This window comes from Tauraco erythrolophus, chromosome 9 (assembly GCF_009769465.1).
Source record: "Tauraco erythrolophus isolate bTauEry1 chromosome 9, bTauEry1.pri, whole genome shotgun sequence".
Lineage (NCBI taxonomy): Eukaryota > Metazoa > Chordata > Aves > Musophagiformes > Musophagidae > Tauraco > Tauraco erythrolophus.
This window is the reverse complement of record NC_141473.1, coordinates 8,196,810-8,214,141: the sequence shown is the minus strand read 5'-3', so window position 1 is coordinate 8,214,141 and position 17,332 is coordinate 8,196,810. Positions and strand designations below refer to the sequence as shown.

Sequence of the window (17,332 nt, the reverse complement as noted above, 5' to 3'; positions counted from 1 at the left end):
GACACGCACTTCACAAGTCTATAATTACAGCTATCAGGTGAATAGAAAAAAAGTAATCTCCTATGTTTAGAGGAGACAGGTATCCTCCTCCAAAGTCACAGTCTAGACAATTTGTCAGGCTTGGCAAGGCAGGCACTGTTCAAAACTGGTCAGGGCATTAGTCTGTTGGCAGGTGGGGCAGAGAGCGTGTCCTGCTGGTAAAGAGCCCAAGACAGATGGAGAAAGCCTTTTTTTCTTTGAAGGCACTCTTCCTGCTTGGATGTAAGCTCATGTAGTGTATTCTGCTTCAGCAAAGCATTAATGCTGTGACCCTTGATTTAGCACTTACCGTATAGGGTTAGGAGGAGGGGGAGGAGGAAGAGGAGGAGGCGGCGGCGGTGGAGGAGGTGGCGCTGGATTTTCGGACTGCTGTATTCGTTTTTGAAGTTCGTCAACTGCGCAAGAGCAATAAACAAACTAGAGTGAGCTCTTGGTTTCTCACATCTGTTCTAAAACACAACTCTGATGGTTCAAGCAAAAAGCTACTAATTAACTAAAAAACAAACAGCACGACGAAACCACGCAATTGCTACAAAGTCCTCTTTTGGTAATATTTTCTAGCAAGAACAATGTCCTAGATGCATGGGATTCTCCTTACACCGGTTATGTCCAGCCTGAGTTACTTTGAAACTAAAATGGCACTCTTCCTCAAACAGGATTCTTCACATAAAAGGACAGAGCAGGGAAAAGTTTATCGCATTCCTGCCATAGTCTATTTGAAAATGAACTAACAAGACATGAGATAAATGAACAGTTTCAGCTTCCAGTCTTATCTCTGTGCCTTGCTGATGGACTTTGGTGTGGTTTTTCCCCACAAAAATTGCCCAAACTGGGTGGTGTGTGGAATGTTTTTGTGTCAGATCTAAAATGTGGAAATTACTTTTCCGTGCTTGAAATGTTATCAAATGCAATTAAATGGGGAAGGGCAGAAACAGATAAAAAAAAGTCTTAAATTTCTTTTAGTTACAAAATTCTTAGCAATTGCTTCTGAATACAGTAGGAATTATGGCAGAAGTACAGAATATGATTTCCAAAGTGAATTTGGTTCTTTGTTCTCATAATGATGGATTCAAATTAAAATTATGATCTTTAATATTTACTTTTAAATTTAAAAAGGGAAAAAACCAAATCAACCGAGTGACTTTAAATTCCAAGTACAATCTTTACACCAATAAAAATTCCTTCTGAAGGACAAACGAGCCTGGAAGGAAAGAATCTGCTGTGAAGGTTCAGTCTTTTCCAAGGCAGCTGAGAAGAACTCACACGCCTGCCTAGGTGTATTTTTAAGGCTGGGTAATGTAAAACTCCAACATAAAGCAGTTCTTCTAAGCAAGACAGCTAACAAGCTTAAAGATAATCCTGCTCTTCAGGATATGTTTCAGAAAAGTATGGCTATAGAGGCAATCTTAACAAAGGACAGGGACTTTGGCCCCCTCTGATGGGGGCTCAAATGCTTTCCTCACCAGGTATCATACTTAAAACTAGCACCTGCTTAGCCCTTGAGCTGAACAAAGACTGAAAGCAAAGGCACATGCAAATACTTAACCAGCCATAGCCCCACACTCCCTACAGCGAGGCCACGCACACACCAGGGGCCTGTTTTAAGAGCAATTTTAAATAAAGAGCATTAGGTCAGAATTTCCTCATTCAATAGCTAGGATGCTGCAGACAAGCACCATCCTGATAGCAGTAACAGTATGAACATCTGCACTGCCACAGTCGCTCTGTTCTAAATATTCTGTGAATCCTTTCTGTCCGTATTATTTGGGCGTTAGTTAAATCTCAGACACATAGAGTAGCTGCCAAGACTTTCTTTCCTTTGAGTTGCTTGACACGGAACAAAATATTTGACTACAAGTAAGAGATTTAGACGTATAATTCTCATGGATATGAGTGAAAAAAAAACCACTGGATTTGTTTGGCTAACTCACTTCGTAGGGCTCTGCAGTCAGTACTTAGGATTTTAATATCTGTTTAAAAAAAAAAAAAAAAACCACCAACAAACAAAAAAACCTCCAGATCCTCTCAGATCAGCAGAAACTGTTTTCTCATATATCAATGTAAAGGGCTAAATCATGTCTTTATTTTCACTGGTGCCACCTATTACAAGACTATTAAATGGTTGAGTAGCTTGATAATTATGGGATGTTTCTGTACAATTTTTATTAAAAAAAAAGAGCAGACTTATCTCGTTTTATTTATTTTAAAACTATTTAAGAGGATGCATTTTGACTGACTATGAAGGATTGTATCTCACATAGAAATCTATTTATGCATATATCCATCTGTAAGATTCAGGGCAATCTAACAACAGCATTTTTATGCCTTATAGAAGTTTTGCAAGGTTATTCTTTCACACGCATTCTGGACACAACTGTTCTGTGGTTGAAGGCAGTTGCTGTACTTTGTCTTGTGAAGCACAGGTCTGGTCAGCTATACAAAAGCTGTTGCTTCTGGAGTCTCAAACATGTATAATTCTACTAGATGTGCACCACTCACACACACGCAGTTGTACCTCTAAAATGAAAGCTATTACATGATTTTACCTGAATGCTTTAGGTCTCTAGCTTTTTCTTCTGAGTTCTGACACTTAAGCTCTAGTTCCTTTTTATCTTCTTCCAAAAGTTCTAGTTGCTGTTTAAGACGACTAATCTCCTTATGCAGTGCTTGATTCTCTAGCTGCTCTTCCAATTCTTTGATCTGCAGTTGGCAAGCAACAGCATCCATTACAAAAAAAAGTATTTTCTGTCCTTCTTTTTGACAAATAACCCATTAGGCACAGTTACTCCTGAAAACAGGATGTTATAGTACAGCATTGTACTACCACTCCCAGAAAGAGGACAATTTTTGAAGGAGAGCTGGACAGATTTTTTAGAGATGTCAGAATTTTCTATTCTGATCCTAACTTGTTTTACCTCTTTTTTAGAATACGTCTTTAGCTCCAAAGTACTTAAGCTGTAAGATGTTCCCTTTTTCTTTTCATAGAGTTTTTATCACATAATTAGAATTTAAGTTTGGAACGTGTCTTCATCTGAAGCACGAGAACATTGACATTTTTGTTCTCTTACTGAATGCTTCCACTGACAGGTTGGTTATTTAAACTCCCTTGTCTCAATTCGTGCAAATGCCAGTGGGTGAAGTACAGAACATCAGGTTTAGAGGCAGCGTTCAGGAGCAGAGTACCAATCACTCCCAACTCCCTCAATATATACGTTTTGCTCTAGACTTCAAGAGCCAAAGTTGCAGAGGTCTTCTATGAACTGGCAATTGTTCTTCCAAAATACTCATTCAGAAGCACGTGAGATTATATATAGTCTTGGTATTGCTGCACTGATCAAAGCACAGGGACTGTCTACCTAGTCCTAGCATTACTACATTACCAGAGTTTTAAGAACAGGCCTCACAGCTAAGGGAAAGCTCGTTTTCATGCATTCAAGGGAAGCAATGGTGATCTCTCCCAGTTTGAGGCTGATTTAGTCCAGTTTAAAATAATATATTTATTTAGATCCTAGCACTTTAGATCCTATCACATCACTTTGCAGCATTCACCTAACATTTCCCTGCTCCAGTATGTCTGGTTCTTCCCTACGCATTTCCTTAGCAAGTGACTGGACTCCTATTGTGAACTCTACCTCTCACTTTCTGGTTTTCTTAGCTTATTCCCCCAAAATATCCTTTCTATAATACCCTTTCTATTACTCAACATGCAAAATATTTTCCTGTCACCTCTTCTTCACTTGTGGAACTTCACATAACGTTTGTAATTAGGCTTGTGCTTTACTTAACTAAAGCAGAGCCTTTAGGCTGAAAAACCTTCAGGTTTTGTACTCATGTCTTATCAGTGAACCAGAAGAAGGGAATCACAATCTTCTCTGAAGGTTAGTTTTTAGATTGTAAACGCTTCTAGGGGACAAGATCTTAAATAATTCTGAGCATAACGAATATGTGACACTCCTTAAATGCAGGAGGCTTTCAAAGACTTCTGCATGAGATGAAAAGTAATCTTGTTTTACCTTTTGTTGGTGTTGAAGCCTCTCTTCTTCTAATGTATGGGTTAGCTTAGCATTGTCATCCAAAGCCTTCAAAAGCTGTTGATCTGGAGCAGAATTTTGCAAAAGCAACTGACTTTGCCTTTTCATCTTGTTTTGTTCAATAAACATCTGCCAAAACAAAACCCACCCCCAACAAAAACAACAGTTAAGCACAGTCCAATGCTATCCTGGAAAAAAAGACAATTGGAAAGAAAACGAAGACATTAGCATCATGTTAATATGGTAGAGGGGAAGAAGGTGAGAAGGAAGGGGAAAGGTAGTTTGAGAGCAAAATTTGCAAGAGCTAAGCTCACACTGAAAGGCATCAGGTGTTTGCCGAGAGAACCACCCACTGCTACCTCTCAATTACCCACATGCTGGCAGCATTCAGAATTTAAACGCATCTCTGAATTTTGTTTCCTGGAGATGGGAACAATCTGATCCTTATTCTGGGAGCTCTGGAGAGATTTAAAGACTCTAGGTAGAGGAAAAATGTCTATGAATTCACAGGCTACCTCCTCAAACACACCTGCAAGCCCTGGTGTAAAGCCCACTTATTTGAGGGTCACCTGGATATGTGAATGATGGAGAGTCCTCAGGAAATGAATTTCAGCCCATGTTTGTGTCATCAGTGTATGCACTTGCCCCAGGAAGAGGCATTTCAGGGCAATTTCAGCCTTTCAGTTCTGATCTTTGTGCTCTTTTCCCTTCCCCAGTTATATTTTTGTTGTGGGAAATAGATACATTAGGGGAAAAAATAATCAAATGCTCTAGAGACTTGGCACTGATAAAGAAAAAAAAAAAAAATCACATGTTTCTCTAGGCTTCACCTAAGAGATGCAGAGGCTGTCAGCGCATGCAATTTCCATAGGAGAATTCAGAGAAATAAAAAAGAAAAGAGCGCTTCCTGAAAAAAAAAAATTCCTAGTGAATTTATTCTGCATCTTGACACCTCGTTCAGGTAGAGGGTTGCCCTCCAGGCAACAGGGGCTTCCAGTCTTGACAGACTCAGCTGTGCTTGTTCTTACAGTAGAAACAGGGCTTGGGTCACACTGAGGTTTCAGATGAGTGTGCACAGGTCAGCAAAGCATCCCACTTACGACAGGAGAACAGAACAGCCTGAGAATGCAGATACTCCCCCAGACTGTAAAAACACTGTTGTATAGCACAGCAAAATCAGGAACACATTTTAAGAATAAAGTATTAGAAATACAAAAGTTCCATGAGATCTTTTCAGGTTCTCATACTATTTCTTCACAAACCAAAATTACAGATACAGATTTCTTCCTGTCCGGTGCTACTGCAATACTACGTGATTTACTTATTTTTTTAAATACAATTGGATTTTACAGAAACATCATCTGATGCAGATTTGTGGCAAGCATTCCACCCAGTGCTTTGCACAGACGCTGCAACTGAGTCTTTTTAACAAGGAACTCTCTCTCTAGCTGTAGCTACAGACCAAGAAGCCTGCTGACCGTGCTGAACTTTTAACTCACCGCGCAGCCTGCTTGACCCTGCGTGCCAAGAAGAGTCAATTGATGCAGCCTTAATACCAATAAAACCTCCAATGAACACTTCACTGGGCAAAGAGGTGCCATGAGGGTAGGCGATAAAGGACTGGAAGTATTCGATGAAGAGGAAACGATGAATCCAGGGCTCTAGTACTATACTTTGTTATAAATCAAACAAAACCAGATTTATGACAATACACAGGTCACTGTGGCGTGGTGCAACTGTGCACTGGACATCAGCTCCCTGTCCCAAAATTCTGCCAAACTAATCCTGCTTGCGTTACCTCATACTAGTAGGGCTGTGGCAAAAACAATTCAAAGGTAATAGAAGTTCAGAAACAAAGCTACCCACCCCAGCCCTAAAGGTTTGCCTTTGTATTGCAACTCTCCTCTTTGCTTAACCTTCTATCTTGAAAGAAACAGCGTCTTTGAAACACTATACTTCAGAAAGGCCACTAAATCACTTCCAAAGAACTCAATGCTGTCTCAAAGCCACCTGTTTTCCTGTTAAAGTTAGTCAAAAGTCATTTAATCCTGACAGAAACAACATTTCTCTAGAAGCCACCATGAGCAAACATCGCAGTTTATCTGTGAAATTCCAAAGCAAAGTGAAAACCTGGGTTTCATTTTTTCGGAATCTGAAAAATTAGTTTGAGGTGGTAATGCCATATTTTTGTTCCCTGAGTTTCTGCCACTAAAACCAACAGAACAGAGTTGTTCCAGCCTGAGGGAGAAGAAAGCTGCCAAAACTAGAAGAAATCAAGTAGGCAACTTGATTTCTTCAACTTGAGCAGATACTTCACCAAATGTAGAAAATTCATGTTCACTTTGATTCACGCTCCTCTGCAACAAAATTTTAAAATATCATTTTAAAGACCTGGGTGAAAACCTTCTCATTCAGAAGTTTTCGCATGAAGTCCTGCATTTTCAATTAGCTTTATAAATTGCTTCCATGATATGGCAAATACGTTCCTGCTTACAATATATGTGAAAGTGTCTTCACCACCACAAAAAACTTTGTTGCTTGTAACTTAGTGCTGCAAACAGATACACAAGAATGTATTTCGCATGGGGAGTTTCATCCATTTCAGAAGTTACTTACACACACGCCCTTAAATTACTAGCATATTCTAAATGGAAGGGACAAAACTAGACAAGACAGTCATGGCAGATACAGAAAAAAACAAGCTGGTGATGAACTGATTGCAAGTTTTTGAGAGGTTGCTGTGTGTGCTTGATATGGGACAAAAAAGACCCTTAGAAATTAATTCTAATTTAAAATTAAAATAATCACTCACTGTGTCAGCAGGGCAGAAACCTGACTGCCTGCACAACCCTGAATATTAATTAAAGTGACTGCCGAAAGGGCAAAACAGCTACTAACAGGATTATTTAGACTAGGTGGAATTTAACCAATTGATGGATTAGTTCCGACTTTGCCACCTGCTAGACAATTATCTGCAGAGTATCCCAATCAATGCTAGAAATGTTAAGTCAATACCGAAACCACGACTGCAACTAAAGGCAAATCACAAAGGACAATAGTTTGCTTACATCTATCACTTTCATTTACAAAATCTCCAAGCGTTGTGCAAACCAGCTACCTACATTTCCCTCGTGAGTTTACAAACAGCAGCTCCAAAGTGCAGGAAATCTGGGACTTGGCCACTTTCCATCAGCAGAGTTTGCACAAGGATTGGGGAGGGGAAAGAGAAGGGTGAAATCCTGAAAATAATAGAGTTTTTTTCCCTTGACCTTAATGGGGCCACACCTCATTCTCAGAGCCCTGCTCTAACCATTACCCTACAGAGTGTTCGCTGCAGCTGTTTTTTGTTTACGGCAGAGCTGAAACAGGAATTCTTCCTCATTAAAAAAGTTAGAAAGCAACTCTGTTAGTGTCAAGTCCCTGGGAACTCTGATCCTTGTTCAAATAACGTTCAGGGTATAACTGGATGCTTTCCAACTAACTCTTCTCCCAGGAGCAAAAGGAGGCCAAAGGAAATGCTTTAATATTCATCTTTACATTGTTTGGGTACTCTCTATGTGGAATAATTTTTTTGTCTTAAATGCAGTTTGCAGGAAGATGAATGTCTCAATACAGCAGCACTGTTAAAATAAGGTAACCATTGGTCGCATAAAGCAAAATAAATATCAGCATCACACACTATCCACTATGAATAGAACAGCCATAGGTAGGTAGCAACCAGAGACAAACTTCAGAAGTCTCAAACAGAAAAGAGAAGATGATCAGTCAACTGAGCAGTTGGCCGTGACTTTAACCCTTGGTAGCACTACTCCATCCCCTCCGCATCCTGGTGAGAAATCAGTAAGTCACGCTTACAGAGTGGTTAACTACTCACATTTGTCATAGTTTACAGGAGCTGATGTCTTTTGCATTATGTGCACCCTGAAGCCCTATAGTCTTGCGTTCAGACCTGAAATAAGCCCCACAAGAGGTAGGGTCAAGGTACTTGTACCTCCCCAAAAGAACAGGCTGTTTGAAAGATTTTATGTGTTGGGGGGACAGAGTGATCTTGTGTGATTATGGCTTGACAGGGCAGTAAGTGGGTCTAAATCCAGGAGGTACTCAGTTTAAAATATAATTCCAGGTGTGGATTTCAGTTCAATGGCTAAATAGGAAAAAAAATATATATACACTTTAACTTTGTAACTGCTTAATTGTACTGTATTATCAAGGACACCTGGGCTTGTGAGCTTCACTGCATATAAATATTACAGTAGGAAACAATGGCTAGGGGGGTTTTTTTGATAGAAGAGTTGAGAAACAGATGTATCTTATTAAAACACATCAAGAAACACACCTATAGTTTGGAGATTGACCTAGAAATGCTCTCTTTACACTCAGGCTTAATGCTGCACATTAAGCAATGATATCAGCCTCGTATGAGTTACAAATCCCTTGTGGTTTAGTGTGTTCATAGGTATCTGAAGTGCTACTCAGGAAAAAAGCTACAACAAATAAATAGGTTCTGCATTTAGGACATAATCCAGAAAACTTGCTTCAGCACACGCTTGATTTTAAGTGCATGTGGAACTACCCTGATCTGAAAATTTTGTATCCAGTCCTTATATTCTTCCCTGCTTGGAAAATGCTTGTATGGAAAGTAACCATTGTGTGATGTCAGACAGAAAGACAAGATTACCCAAACAGCTAATACCAAGGGCATGGAGGGCACAGGACACGACTCTCTAACACACACACAAAAAAACCAACAACGTGAAGTATGGACAAGCTGAGCAATGCATTTCTGGAAATGTGTTGTGACCTTCACAGACCTCCTCCTTCAGAGGAGCCAAAGACTAACCCTAGTTGGATTTTCAAAATATCACAGAAAACTGAGCAACATGGTCATGAAAAAGGACACGTGCATAGTAATGGGCAGCCAACAGTCACTCTTCTCTCTATAGATGATTCATAATATTTAATGGTTAATAGTTTTTGTTGAGACCTGCATCAACTTTAGACTAACAACGATACAACACAGCTGCTTTAGTTATTTGGCTAATTGCCAGACAACTTCTGAAGGAACAATTTCTAAAGAGCTACAAGATGTAACATTATTAAGTTTTGTGGCTCAAAAGAAGAGGTCTAATTTACTCGGAATGGGGGAACTGGAGGAGATGAGATAACCCTATTTCTTGTCCATCATTTGCTTCCCACCACACAGGTGCTTGGAGCATGTATTCTGAGTGTGAGAAAACTGAATCCCCATCAGCATTGTAACTTTCTTAAAAACACAGTATTATTTATTTTACCAGCCTGTTCTGTATAAAAGGGTTTGTCAAACTACAACACTCATTCTTCACTTACGAGGCATAACTGTCTAAGGCCAAAATAATCTCTACTGTTACTTATTTCTTCATTCCTGCAGTTACCAGTTTTCTTTTTGCCACAGTAGAAGTATAGTGATGCATTCTGTAACACACTCAGTCTTACAGCATTTAGATGCCATCTATCACATTCAGAAATACGTCATATACCACATGAAAAAAGTGGAAACCTCTTCACTTTTTTTTCCCAATAGATTAATTGCCTGAACAAAAAAGAGAAGGGTGGGGGGAAAAAAAAAAAACAACACAAAAACGGAGAGAGACCAAAGCAATAGTTTCCTAGAGCATACACCTCTTACCATTCTACAAGCCTGTTCTTGGGAAAAACCTTGATGAAACACATTAGTGTTACATCATGCTTCAAAAGTGGTAACATTCAAGCTCAGGAGAATTCAAGTACCAACCACTTATAACTTCTCTTTAATTATTACTTCCAATTCAGTCAGCTGGACTGCAAATTAATTATCTTCCCATACCAGTTGCTGCTGAACCATCCTTGGTCATGCACAGTGTGGTACTTGTCAGCACAGAGCTGCTCCACGAGCGCTGGTTTTGCAGCATCCCCCCACCGACGTAGCACGTTAATGCAAAAGTCCTCACAAATTAATCCAAAAGGTCACAAAAGCATCTGAGGAAGTGTTCTTTGGGAGCTCATGTCACTGAGATCATCAAATCCATTTTTCCTAAATCTTGTAAAATGATAGCCACCTTTTATCTTTCAATAAGGGGAGATTCAGTCCCAGATTAAGTCATGCCAGGTGTGTGCTAGCCCAGGAACGGGATGCAGGCATTTTGAGCCGAACAAGTCAAACACAAACGTGTCATTGTGTAACAGTCATCTGGAAACACGGACTTAGGTACAGCATGCTGTTTCAATGCATCCGTAAGTACTGAGAATTGGAGTAGAAAGTCAAGGAAAAGATGAACGACACGTATTAGAGATTCACTTCATTTTTTTAATCCATCCAGATCACTGTTGCTTTGAACGCAGCTTTTCGGCCTCTCAAACCACAAACTGTTTTACAGATAACCATAAACACTTGGGAAACCCTCCATTTTTTTCCAGTTGTGTGTTTTGAGAAAAAGCCTACGCTAGCCTCAAAAGCAAGAGGGACCCCAACAAAGCTGCTCAGTAGTTTGACGCTGAATTCCTATTTATCCAAGATACAGAGGACACAAAACAACAGCTCCAGTGCTAACTTTGGGAGCACACTGCCTCTTCTCCGGGAGGCTTCCAGAGTAACTTTAGGTGCAGAAGTTGTCTCCATGCCAGCACACACGACAGTAATAAACTGTTCACTTTACAAAATATTGTTGCAAGGCAGGATGTATGCTTAACAAACCATGTATGCTAGATTATTTTGTTAAACTCCTGGGATTTTTACATCGTTAAGACTTTCAATTTACTTCTCTCTCTGGGTTCCTCCCCTTTTGGCTTGCTTTGGCTATATGTATTGCATTTTGCTCATCTTTGTGGAAGAGTGCTTTTCAGGGCTAGCCTCTATATTATTGCAATGGCCTTCAAGGTACTCTCTACCTTCCTTTGTTTTCTTATAAACTGCTCCACAAAGAGCTGAGAGATCTTAAAGTGTCTCTTAAAACATGACACTAGAATTCTGGTTAAGCTTGCCAAGATTCCTGTGTTAACAACCCTGTTTTATTCAGGTAGGTGCAGATTTTTCCATGCCCCCGCCCCTTACACACTCTATTTATTTAGTTCTTTTATGCGGATTCCTGTACCTTTCACAATGGATTGTGACTCACTTAAAACCCTCTTTCTTTTTCCTTCCCCCTCTCCACACCACGGCTGACAATATTTACTCAGTTTCTTTAGAACCTCTAAAGAGCATGAATTCTAATGTTTGAAGTTGGATCATTTTTGATTAATTAAATATATATTATGGTGGTGCCAGCAGCATGACTATAATTAAAGCTGTATTGGATTTTTTTTTTTTCAATCGAAAGCTCTGATTTTCAAGTGTTCGCTCACTCCTATATGTGCTTGCTCCCTCCCTCCCTCGCTCCGTGTCTTTCCTCTCCCCCTCATCTGTGTTCGCTTCTGCACACACGCTCACCCACCCATTATCTCTCACACCTGCACTCCCAATGGCTCATGTTCTGTGGCAAATCCTCCTCGCTTGTCAGAAGGGCAGGACACAAAGGGCATCCCTTCGAAAAGCAGCCTGTGTCAGCCGCTCATCTGGTCTCCTCCCATCCCAGCCACAGGGCAACCCCAGGAGGGCAAAGCTAAGAGATGAAGCCACGCTATGGAGAAAGGAGTTCATCTCGATAGATGGGCCAACTCCCCCCATCGAAGCAAGCTTCAGATACCTCAGCCCCTTGGAAAGACAACGTGCCCACAAGCAAACGAACCACTCCACAGGCAGTAAATCTGTATTTCAGTGAGCTAAAAGACACATCTAGGTTGCCTGAGATGTCACAAACAGTAATATGAAACACAAAAATGTGCTGTTCTGAAGTCTATGCCGTGGTGCTGTGGTGATGCCCCTCCTACTCACAGTGTATTTCCTTTCTCAAAGTGCTCCAGACAAGTCAAGCACAACGCACTGAACACGCACTGTTGGCTTTACTCAAAGCTATTCCTTCTCTCAACACTGCACAGCGTATCACAGCCAACCATTGCGGCTTCTGCAAAACTCAGGCAAAAATTCAGCAAGATTTTTTGTGTTTTCAAGAAACATTATATAGATCCAGAGAAAACATGCGGCTGACGAAAGAAAGCAGAAAATCCCTGCACATCCTTGGCATAATCCAAGAGAGCTCCTGTAAGCACATCCTAGAAACCTCAGCTCTCAAAACACAGCTGTGACCTTGCGGCATGATCCATGCCAGAGGATGCTCGTACCACCTCATGCGAGCATAAAGCTTTGCTGTTGTGGATAAAGCTGTGGGCCAGAGCCTGCCTCTCTAAAGTCTCAGGAACTAAAGGGACACCATCAGTGTGAAACCAGGACAATGAGAAAAGAATTTTAAAGTAATTTGAAAGGCTACTAGTTTCCCAAACACAATTGAGCAACGACTTTGTTGTCACATGCTCCTGTATTTTAAAAAACTTTCCAAAAATCTTTCTGAATAGCATGACACAAAAGGAAGAGAAGTAGCTACACAAAGGCAAGACTGACACAGGCCTGAAGCTCACTGTTGTAAGGACTCCATTTTGGACAGGAGAACTTCATGGAATGAAAAGCCTCAACTGAAGAGCTACACTGTCAATCTGCAGTAACAGGGACCCATATTTTCAGAAGAGGCAACAACTAAATAATGACAAAACCCAGTAAGTACTTGTTCACAAATATTCAGCATTTCACTGGCATTGTACTTAACAGCTTGCCTGTCAGTTTGTTATTCAAATACAAAAAGTACTTTAAATACTATCTTTCAAAATGTATAGGTGTCTGAATATTACAGTTATGAATCTAAGCACGAGTATCAACATTCTGCGCCCAGAGTATCAAATTATACTCTTTTATGATCTGAAAACCAGCTTAACTACACATTTATGAATTAATCATTTCTGAGAGACGTTAAGACCTTCACATACGATCTTCTGCTGTCAGTTAATGAACGGAAGCATGTAATTGTTCCGTACTTCAGAAGATAAAGTAAAGCAATAGTAGGAGAAGCAAGATAGATACTGTAATAATGCATGCTAAATGAACATGCTTAACGTTCTTAGAAATTTGTTTTCTGAAAAGAACAGTTCTGCAGATATCACAGTCAACAAACATGGCTAATAAATCAATAATGCCTGCACAATCTCAGGAGGTTTAGAAAAACTGCTTTATAAAAATAGTTACCATAAAAGCATGGGTGATGAACAAATCCAGGTTTCCTAAAGTTTATAAAATATTAACTTCTTGCAACCATTTTATAACTCAGACTGGTAACAGTATTGAAAAAATCCAAATGAATACTTAATAAATATTGGCAATATTCTGTTTAACAACTTTTGGTCACTAATAATTGCCTCTATCTAATAAATTTGAATGGAATTTGCAGCTCTCATTTTTATTTCTGAAAAACCACAGTGAGCCTTTGATTAAAATGTAAATGGCCCAAAGGCACTGAAGTCATGGCAAAGGGAAGTGTCCAGTTCTGCTCAGCAGAAGAATTTGGGCTCCATCCCACAAAGCTCTGTAAAAGTGAGGTTTGGAGGAGGCTGCTTGTGCAGTCTCTTTGACTTCAGAAATCACTCCTCTTGAGTATTTCTCTCCCACATTTCTTGACTCTAATAGCACCTTGAAAACTCCATCTCTATACTTAAAATCTGGGAGTTGACATTTTAATAATTAGTAAACAATTTTAATTTCTATTGCTTCTTATTCCCATTGGGGGGGAAATGTAGCAGCTGATTTAGCTTTGCCTGAAGTACAGTTACATTTTCAACATGTGGCAGAAACACTGACAACAGGTAGGAGACTGCAGGTATATGTATATATACAAGTTACATAAATTTAAATTTACTTCAGTTACAAGTTGACTCATCAAATGATTGAAGCTTCAGTAGTGGAACTGATAAGCCGTAATTTATCTAAAGCTAGGTTATACCATATATCTGTATGAACGAAAGAGAATTTGCCAAAGCTTAGAACACTTGAATTTGCAAATACTTTTCTCCTTTAGGGTGAACACCCAACCTTGTTATCCAAATTTTCCTATTAACAGAAATTAATCTGTACCTAGAAGTTATTAGGTTTCTGCCAATTTAGCTCTTTTATTGGTTTCCCAAAGGGTCAACAGGGTGACCTTGCAAAGAAAGAACAGGAAAGAGTGGCAAAAGGTGGACAAAGGAGAAAGAGAACCAGCACCTCTTGGCCCAGGTGCCCTGAAGTTCTCCAACCTGTCTCTCCTACACGGCACAGAGATAGAGAGCTCTGAGGCACGAGAGTGGGAGTGCAAGCAACACTGGGGTCAGCTTCCTCACCCCTGGCTTCCAGATTTTCAAATTTGTTTACAGTTTACCTTAAACCCTCCAAAATCCATTTAGTTTAAAATGTTGCTGTATGATTCTGTTCATGTCCTAAACATTCAAATACCCAGAAAAAAACCCACAAGATTAACAGAACACAGTAAGCCTATTCACTGTTTTCTATACAGGCTCAAAATGCATATATGCCCTTGTCTACAATCACTGAATGCAGTTAGATGTACAGGCGTTATCAAACAGATTTTTCAATTTTTTCAGAGAGAGAAACAGCAGCAGCAAAGACAAAAAGCAAAAGAGCTCTCTACTCAGACAAAGCTGACTTCCTGAAGGCTAACTGCTTGCTGGCAACCATGGTTTCAAAATTGAAAATTCATCTCAGATGTCAGATGTTTCCCTTATTTACAATATTTCAGTACTGATGACTCATGTAATTTTAATATATAATGGCTTTCTTTAAACCTGAGCTCCTTGAAAAATTATTACTTAGGAAGCCCAGCTTTTATTAAAGAAAATATTGATGCATGGCTTGGGATAGAAAAGCTTAAAAATATAACCCAAGTGCAGAGCTCTCAAAATCCACAGTGCAAACAGAGCCAAAAAAAGTCAAAACACAAACACACACATGACTTTTTAGGGCTTCAGTCTATCAACAGAATGAAAGAGTTTGTCAGCATTTTCTAAGGCAAACACTGCCTGACACAAGTCATCAGAGCAACCACCAGCCATTCCATAATGCCACCCTGTAACTCATTTTCCTCTTTGGGAATTTATACCTTTTCTAGAACACAGAAACAATTTTTTTCAGCTTGAATGCTCCCTAAACTAGGTTATTCAAAAGGCATATGTTAAATAGCAGCCAAACTTGCACAAACCTCAACTAATATTGTATTTTGCAACACTTTTTTTGTGAGTTCACATATTTTTCAGGCAAAACACAGTGTTTCAAATTATATTGCTAGAAAGGCAGTCAATCGTTCCAAAACCTAACCACTACACATAGAACGTTGAAATGTTATGGCTGACTAAGCCCATTACAAGCCTAAAGCCTCACTTTAAAAGGGGAAAGAGGTAAGACTGTACAGATAACTCTGAAGTGCTTTATAAACGCTGTTCAAATAGTAAACTCATTTTATGGATGAAGTACAGATGTTATCTAAGTAGTACGTGGACATTGAAAGACATCTTTTGTAGGAGAGCTGGGAAACGCAATCAAGTCATCTAACCTGGTAGGTTTGTGCCCAGTTGCAATGTCTTCATTTTACAAGATCTCTTCTTGACTACTCACCTCCTGTGCAAACGACTCTGCTTTCTTCCGCAGGTTCTTTTCCAGTTCAAAGTTTACATGAAGCTCTTCATATTCCTCTACTGCCAGCACAGACACTGTTTATACGAATAAAACAAGATCAGAATGGATCAAATTAAGACGAAAGTACTGCTTGATTTACCCAGACGAGCTGTATTCCCCAGCACTGTGAATCCTTGACTGAAGATACAACTTAGTTTCGCATTTCTGTATACCACCCCCTTTGCAATATTTGTCCTGTTTGCTCTAAACCTCACCATGTATAGGTGCACAACTACTGATCTTCTGAACAGAGTAATACCCCTCCTCCCCAGACTCCAAACCCCAGTAACACGTGTGACACAGACCGTGTTTCGCCTCTTTGGGTGCGAGCAATCAAAGCCTCAAGAGAGCCTTGTGGAACATATCAAACGTTACTACGTTATTTTGGAGGCACCTGTATTTTTGCCTGCCTGGTTTGAGTGAGGTTTGATGGGTCCCTTTACAACAGAGATTTCAAGGAACCTCAAGAAGAAAGCAGTGCGGTTTTGTGTTGCCTGTATTTAAACTTGCTTACAAAAGCAAGGCTTGTATGGGTGGCTAAAGCTAACCATGGGGCATGCTTCCCCAAACCATTTGAAACTGGCCTCAGCCCAGGACAGCAGCCATCATCTGTAAGTACTCAAGTATCAGTGACACTTAACATGTCTCAGTGACCGCTTGCATAAGCTGTAGCTCTTACTGGCTGAACAGAAGTCTGCAGGATGATGACACTGGATATCTAACACAGTCCTACACAAGTTCCTTGCTTCTTTGGAGGTAAGTATAACAGTTTTCAAAGCTACATACAGTAAATGTTACTTCAGTGTGCGATACACATCCCAGACCACCTGACTCTGAAAATTATGTTAACTTAAAAAAAAAACCACACAAGCAAAAAAAAACCACAACCAACACACTTAGAAAGATTCAAGATAAATTCACCAACTCTGACTGAGATGTATTGATTACGCAGCTTAAGATAGTGCCACATAGACACAGAATTTAGTAGGTATTAAATAAATACTTCGATAGTTAATTTCAAGCATAGAAAAAAAAAAAAATCTTGCTTTCTGGTGCCTGTGCATTAGGACCTAACCTGGAATAACTCTTCCTCCCTCGAAAACAGGCAAACGTGAAACAAGGGGTTATTCTTTTTTTTTCAGTTGTGCTTAGAAAAAATAAAACATTTCAGAAACATTTGATTTGCCACATTACCAGCTTCTTCAAGCTGGTCTGTCTAATCAACCTATCCAAAGTTTGGTGTTTCAAGAGTCTTCATGTAACTCCTGTCATTGGCTCAAGCAATGCAGACATTTAGAAGAGGTAAAAGATGAACACTTGGTGGAAGCTTACAAAATATACCCCACTATGCAAACCTTCTCTCCCTATGCTGAGAGACAGCTGCAGCATTCATAGAAGACAAGACATTGTCCCACTAGACAGTAAAGGAAAAAGAGAGAAAATAATTTCCCACTAAAAGTCCACACGTTTCTCTGTAATTCAAAACTCAGCTGTTTCCTTGAAAACACAGACTACACTGATTTTGTATACTTTTTCCAAAGAAAAAGAGAATATTATTGGCAGAAGACCATGGCATGATTGGAATCTTCACTAGTCCAAAGAC

At 39.7% G+C, this 17,332-nt stretch overlaps 1 protein-coding gene across 1 annotated transcript in view; it reads right to left on the bottom strand.

Annotated features, from left to right (window-relative positions):
• SHTN1 (shootin 1) overlaps window positions 1–17,332 on the bottom strand; it is a 55,319-nt gene that overhangs the window by 18,595 nt on the left and 19,392 nt on the right. Inside the window, 4 exon segments of the mRNA XM_086616801.1 lie at window positions 329–434; window positions 2,586–2,739; window positions 4,053–4,199; window positions 15,670–15,764. Of these exon segments, the coding sequence (XP_086472927.1) occupies window positions 329–434; window positions 2,586–2,739; window positions 4,053–4,199; window positions 15,670–15,764 (502 nt within the window).